This window comes from Poecilia reticulata, unplaced genomic scaffold, assembly GCF_000633615.1.
Source record: "Poecilia reticulata strain Guanapo unplaced genomic scaffold, Guppy_female_1.0+MT scaffold_257, whole genome shotgun sequence".
Classification (NCBI taxonomy): Eukaryota; Metazoa; Chordata; class Actinopteri; order Cyprinodontiformes; family Poeciliidae; genus Poecilia; species Poecilia reticulata.
Window position 1 is genome coordinate 45,715 of NW_007615041.1, and position 7,030 is coordinate 52,744.

The 7,030-nt window shown below is 47.3% G+C and overlaps 1 protein-coding gene across 3 annotated transcripts in view; it reads left to right on the plus strand.

Moving 5' to 3' along the window:
• The window catches only part of LOC103460557 (bile salt-activated lipase-like), a 13,252-nt gene extending 8,598 nt beyond the window's left edge, over positions 1-4,654 (plus strand). For all 3 annotated transcript variants that reach the window (XM_008402782.2, XM_017303391.1, XM_017303392.1), the window contains 9 exons: positions 590-787; positions 1,379-1,509; positions 1,598-1,705; positions 2,245-2,368; positions 2,606-2,792; positions 2,877-3,080; positions 3,220-3,417; positions 4,000-4,107; positions 4,526-4,654. In XM_008402782.2, coding sequence (XP_008401004.1) covers positions 590-787; positions 1,379-1,509; positions 1,598-1,705; positions 2,245-2,368; positions 2,606-2,792; positions 2,877-3,080; positions 3,220-3,417; positions 4,000-4,107; positions 4,526-4,631 — 1,364 coding nt within the window. In that variant the 3' untranslated portion in view covers positions 4,632-4,654. The remainder of the gene's footprint in view (positions 1-589; positions 788-1,378; positions 1,510-1,597; positions 1,706-2,244; positions 2,369-2,605; positions 2,793-2,876; positions 3,081-3,219; positions 3,418-3,999; positions 4,108-4,525) is intronic.
• The last annotated feature ends 2,376 nt before the right edge of the window (positions 4,655-7,030 follow it).

The window sequence follows — 7,030 nt, forward strand, 5'->3', positions numbered from 1 at the left end:
GCCAGGTACTCACATGCAGCCGTGTCCTCACATGCCGCCCTGTCCCCACAAACCGCCGTGTCCTCACATACTGCCGTGTCCTCACATACTGCCGTGTCCTTATTCCACCATGTCCCCACAAACTGCTATGTCCTCAAACCGCCGTGTCCTCAAACCGCCATGTCCTCAAACCGCCATGTCCTCACATACTGCCGTCTCCTCATTCTGCCATGTCCCCACAAACTGCCAAGTCCTCAAACCGCCGTGTCCCCACAAACCGCTGTCCCCACAAACCGTCGTGTCCCCACATGCAGCCATGTCCTCACATGCCGCCGTGTCCTCACATTCAGCCATGTCCCCACAAACAGCGTATCCCCACAAACTGCCATGTCCTCACAAACTACCATGTCCACACATACTGCCATGTCCTCAAACTGCCATGTCCTCGGAAACCGCCATGTCCTCAAACTGCCATGTCCTCCTTGCTGACTCAATAACTGCTCAGCTTTAAATGAGATTTTCCAGTGACCGTTCACAGCAGCACCTAGTGGACACCAGAGGAACTGCATTTCCTGGAATTAACCCTCCCGTACCCGATCTCTGTCTCCAGTGTCCACCAACCTCCCAGTGATGGTGTACCTTTTCGGAGGAGCCTTCCTGCTGGGAGCGTCCAATGATGTGGAAGCCTTCGGAGAGTCTCTTTATGATGGGAAGGAGATGGCCGACAGGGGGGGGGTCATTGTTGTCACGGTGAACTACAGAGTTGGTACTCTGGGTTTCCTCAGCTCTGGAGATGAACGACTGCCAGGTGAAGACAAAACTAAAACTTCGGTGTTCATGTAAGCTGCTTCAAAACTGTTTTCAGAGGCTCAGTGTGGATTTTAAGCAACAGATAAACTGAATGTTTGAGTCGAAACAAGGAATCCGGATCATCAACATACAACAGGTATGCTAGTGAAGCTTAAATGTCTGTGAATGAAATATGTCGTTTTGGGATAATTTGCAGATTTCCCAGTACTTCTGGGATCCTTATCTGGCTTCCAGCAGCAGGTAAACTGAGTTCTGTTAGCTCATCTGCAGAGCGGCGAGAATCACAGGTGACGGTTCAGGTGTGAAGCAGCTTGATCCTTTAGAGGACCCTAATGTTGTTCACTGATGTTTAGGTTCATGAACAGTTGGAGAACATTATTTCTGATGACACACAAGAAAAGAGTTTTGGTTCTGGAAAGTTAGGGCATTTGGACCAACAGCAGAATTTAAATCCTAGTCCTGTTTCTGCAGTCAGACTCTGGTGATCCATAATGGATGGTTTCCAGTTTAGTTGTACCTCTTGTTGTGTTGTAATGAGGATCCATCGTTAAGGTCAAACAGATAGCAGGGGGCTTCCTGTTCCTCTCAGGTAACTATGGCCTATGGGACCAGCATGCCGCCATCTCCTGGGTCCGCAGGAACATCCGGGCCTTCGGAGGGAACCCGGACAACATCACCATCTTTGGCCAGTCAGCCGGAGCTGCCAGCGTCAACTTCCAGGTAAAAACCATCGCCCCCAACATCCTGTTTATGGAAGAGGTTTCCGTCCAATGAGTCCACGTGGTGTTGGTGTTTGGTTGTGTCCCAGATGCTGTCCCCTTACAGTAAAGGGCTGTTCCGCAGAGCCATCTGTCAGGGCGGCGTGGCCCTCAGCCCCTGGGCCCTCCAGAAGAGCCCCATGGCGCTCACTAGAAAGGTTTTCACTCAAACATCATCCACATCTTTAGTTCGTTTCAGGCTCTGTAATTAATTTATCACATTTTAATCCGAAACTCTACAAAATAAGCAACATTGACAAATCAAATCCCCTTTTACTGGTAAATTACTGAATAATTTACCAGTAAATAGTTTACCACCCTGCAAGGATCAGTGCGTTCAGATCATGGATGGAAAGCTTGTAAGGTAGTTTGTCTCCTTAAGTCCACACTGAAAACATGAAGCTGTTTTAAAACACTGAAAACAGCTTCATAGTTGGTGCCAACATCAACTGATTCTGTTTTAAGATTTTTCAAACATCAGATTGATGCAAAGTGCTAGTTTGTATGTAAAAACAGATTAATTGCATTAAAATTTGAAAAAATAATAAAAATTAATGTGTTAAATTTCCAGGATAACCATTATATTGTATAACTGTCTCTGCTTTAATGAGGCCTGGCGTTTTGCCACTACATGACATGCAACCCGGCAGTTTACCCGGAGTCCAGCAGGAACGTCTGGCTGCTTCTGTCTCTGCAGATCGCTCGTAAAGTCAACTGTTGGCAAACCGAGGAAGACGACATGTTGGCCTGCCTGAAGGCCGTCGACCCCATCAAGCTCACCATGGCTGGGAAAATTAACCTGCTGGATATTTTCGGGAAAGGTCTGAACACAAACACGTCTGTAGGAACCCAGCCTGTCTCCATCTGTTGAACTTTCAGTCACCTTTCTATTTCTGGTCTGGTTAATTTTTTGTTTGCATCAGAGTTTCTTCTCCAGTGTTGGAGTGTGGGTTAGTTCCAGGCAGTCTGCTGCTTTACTCAGTGAGCAGGCTGCTGACTTGGCCCTGTCTGTCGAGTGTTTCCCTGCAGACAGGACAGCAGATCTGCTCTCTGCTCAGATCCCGTCATGGACCTGCTCCAGCTCGCACCGGTGGTTGATGGTGATTTCATCCCAGATGATCCAGGCAAGCTTTTTCACAACGCGGCTCAGTTTGACTACCTGGCAGGTGTAAACAGCATGGATGGACACATATTTGCTGGAATCGATGTTCCTTCAATCAACAACATGAAAGAAACCACGACAGCGTTAGTACTTCAGCAACATCAAGTTGTTATTTGAGGATTGCATGAAGACTCCAGACGTGTGAATTGGTCTGGTTTCCTCCTCAGAGACCAGGTCAAAGGTCTTCTGACTGGCCTGACTAAAGACAAGGGGGATGCCGCCGTCTCCTCGGCCTTCGACGTCTACTCCGTCCACTGGGGTTTGGCTCCAGATCCGGCCATAGTAAAGAAGACAGTAGCCGACATTGAGACAGACTTCCTGTTTCTGGTCCCGACCCAGGTTGCCCTCCAGCTCCATGCCAACAACACCAGGTCAGCTGTTTCTCTTCTCCTTCATTACCGCCGACGTCCTGCTGGTGCCGTTTGGGTCTGATCAGAACAGAACCTTTACACTTTCAAAGTTCCTGCAGAAGATGGACAGTGCTTACCTGAGGCTCTGTGTGTCCCTCAGCGGCGCCAGTACCTACTCCTACCTGTTCAACATGAAGACGCGGATCCCGGGCTTCCCGCGCTGGGTGGAGGCGGAGCACGCAGAGGACCTGCAGTACCTGTTCGGTAAACCGTTCTCCCTCCCGCTGCTCTACTTCCCCCGACACAGAGACCTCTCCGGCTACATGATCGCCTACTGGACCAACTTCGCCAAGACCGGGTAAACTCCCAGCATGCACTGAGGCTGCCAGCAGGGGTCCAACTGGGGCAGCACACATATCAACTTTACTGGTTTTTAACTGTCTGCTCAGCCAAACTGGTCTGAGATGGTCAGAAGAAGAGTTTATCCAGTTTGGTTAAATTTTGCCTTTCTGGCTGTACTGGTCTGGTGTGACACACTAACTGGTGTGAACTGGTGGAGCCAACTGGGATAGATTAACTAGACTTTATTCTGGCCCTATCAGTGGTCAGATTTCACCACATCATTTGCATGAAAGGACAAATCTATGGAGGCACATTTTCAGGTTTGGTTCAGATCAACATGTCTGCAGTAACTTTAATGATTTAATGTGGAAACAAGAAAAACAACTGGTTTTATTGAGATTACAGTTATATAAACTGATATAACAGCATTTTCGTTTGTGCTGTTTTAGTTTCTGAGATATTAATCTGAACTGGTTACTCCAGTTCAGATCCAACCTGAACTGGAATAACTTGTAAATTGGAGCCAAACTGATCTGGATTTGAACTGGTTTAAACTGGTATGATTTACCCTGGTAAAGGAATTTCCTTTTCTCTCCAGAGACCCCAGCAGAGGCAACAGTAAGGTCCCGGTTCTCTGGCCCGCCTTCACCAAGTACCACCAGCCGTACCTGGTGATAAACAACTCCATGAGCAAGTCCTCCGTCAGGTACCAGGCTGCTCTGGGGCTCCTGTCGTCATCTCGCACTTTTCTGTTTTATTCTGACCCTCAGAGCTGTGTGGTCTGATGGATCTGGTGAACGCGTCATAGATCTGTTTCCAGATTTGAGTGCGAGGATTATAAATGTGATCAAATATAAATATAGCAGAAAATATGTGAAGAAGAAAGTTGTTCAAGTTCAAACATGAAGACTGATTATTGTCTTGACAAGATATTTATTACTCTAGTCGAACTTGATGTCCCATGGGATCAATCAGGATCCAATGGGATCTGGTGAGATCCATCAGGATCCCCTCTGAGGATGTAAATGATGTCCAGATCTCCACTGTTGCTTCGTTCCTCTTCACTCTGCTGAGTTTTATTTTGATCCGGAGGTTTAACATCTGAAATCTGTTCTTTCTCTCAGCTACGACCTGAGATCGTTTTACGTGAAGTTCTGGACTCAGACTTACAGCCAGCTGCCGTCTGTAGGGACGATGGAGGAGAAGAAGAGTATCCAGACAGATGAATGAGATAATAAATGAATATGAAACCTTCTCTGCTTGCTTGTTGTGTCTAACATTAGTGCACATAAATTGTCCTGTCACATTAATTCTAAAGATTACAGCCTCAGATTTGGAAGGGATGTCCGCCATCTTCTGTGTCACCATTAGAAGTGAGAAGTGTAACATCAGCTGATGCCTGGTTCCCACTGAGCGGTTTGGTACGCAGCTTTTCCTGCTTTCACAGCCAACTGGGAATGCTGCAGGCGGCCATTGTTTTCCAATGCTCAGGTGGTCAGCCCGATGTCTGACGTTAGAATGTCAATGCAAAGTGACTGAAATGGTCAGAATCTTCTGAGGCACAGCTGCTTGTGATTTGCCAGTAGATTGTAAACCGATTCCGCATTTGGGAAAAGAAGGAACTTGGTGCCACTACATGTATGCTGTAATTCCTGTAAATGAATGAGAAATCTTGCATCTTGCAGGCGCATTGTTTGGCTTTTCCCTCTGCAGAGACATTCTGAACAGTCTTGGAGTGTTGGCAGCTAATTCAGGATTAGCATGGAAACAGCTAACAGGGAGGCAGTCGGCTTGGGGATGAAACTGCCAGGTTGAGGACTGGATTCTTTACTATTTACACACAGCTCTGATCCCACTTTATCCTGTGGACTGGACCCACAACTGGGTCCAGTTGAAGCAGCTGGAGGACTGGACCCACAGCAACAAAAACACCAAGCTGGAATCTTATGGAGGTTTTGGGCGCCCAGTGTTTCATCAGTATTCCTTGTTCTGGATCTCACCGCTGCCTCCAATGCAATATTAAAAGATTTGGGTTCTGTATGGGTCGGTTTGGTACCCTGTTATATGGTCCAGGATGTTCAGGAGAATATTTTCACAGCCAGGACAAGATTATGTAGTGATTTAAAAACAATCATAAGAATTTTAAAATTAATCCTACAATATACAGGCAGCCAGTGAAGTGAGGCCAGGTCAGGGGTCACATGCTCCCTCTTTCCAGTTCCTGTTAAAAGTGGTGCAGCAGCATCTGATTATGCTGTACTTGGCTAAAAGGTTTTCATAATGGATGTGTTTATTATTGACTATTTTTTTTCATTCCCTAAACACAAAGAAAGCAAAGCAATAATACTTAGACCAGCAGACACTTTGTTCTTATTGATCCTACGACGGTTGAGCTGCTAATGCAGTCGTGAACAAGCTTTGATCCAAGCAAGACATTCCGTTTCAGATTTTGGAAATCTGTGAATTTTAATTCCACAAATAGATCAGGATACCTGACATCACCTGTACAGATTCCCCACTGACGGTGGAGAACCATTCTGTATCGAGTCCTGATGCAAAACCTTTCTGCCGGTCTGCTAGTCCACAATGTACATTAACATGTTTAGTACTGTAGCTTGTGTTTGTGAGACGGTCACGCACGTTGTAGCTGCGCTGTGACGTAAAATGGGCATCAGCCAATGAAACGCGGCCCCTGTGGTGAGGTCCATGCATCAACACAATGAATCTAATATGAGATTTAAAAAACAAACACCTGACGGAGTTTGGCTACATCGAGGCTCAACGCAGGAAGAAAAGCAGCGGAACACCGGATTCATTTTGAGGTGGGGCCATGAGGGGTTTCGTCATTTTGAATACTTGCTCGGTGGACATGATGGCAGCTGTCAATCAGCTCTGGGTTTGTGCTGCAGTGATCCCCCCTCAGCTGAAGGAAGCGGCCGGTTCTACCATCCGCTGCTGATTGCTGGCTATTAAATGGGTCCAGTTTCTTTGTGAAGCAGGAACTTTTGTGGTGCCGATATTCAGACACACCCTGACAAACGGGACCAAAACCCAGTTCAGATGCAGTTAAGTAACTGCTCACCCAGCGCCGCCTGCAGGATGTCATCGGAGGTACAACCACACCTGACAGCACCTGACCCTCAAGAGCACAGCCACGTCTCCAACGCGCATCAGGTGCGTGTTGCGAAAAACCAGCACAAACCTAAACCACACAAATTACAGGCCACACATGCGTAATGCGCACGGCCCACTAAAACAGCAGGCCCCATGTTACTAGGAACCAAAGACATCCGGACCCATCAGCAGGTGGAGCAGCGCAGCAGCTACTCACCGGATCAGCATCAGAAAGATAAACAAATAACAATAATTCAAGTCTTGGAGCTGCAGAGTGAGACGCTGGTTCTGGTTCTGGTTCTGGACCGCCGCAGCTGGTGGTAATATGTCCCAGATGGATCTGCTCAGCATCCAGACTCTCACAGCGAGCAGCAGCTTGGAGCTGCAGCAGGAACTGAAAACAAGCAAATAATCAGAACCAGCAGAACCAGCAGAACCAGCGTTAATCAGCAGAACCAGCATTAATCAGCTGGCCAATCAGAACCAGCGTTAATCAGCTGGCCAATCAGAACCAG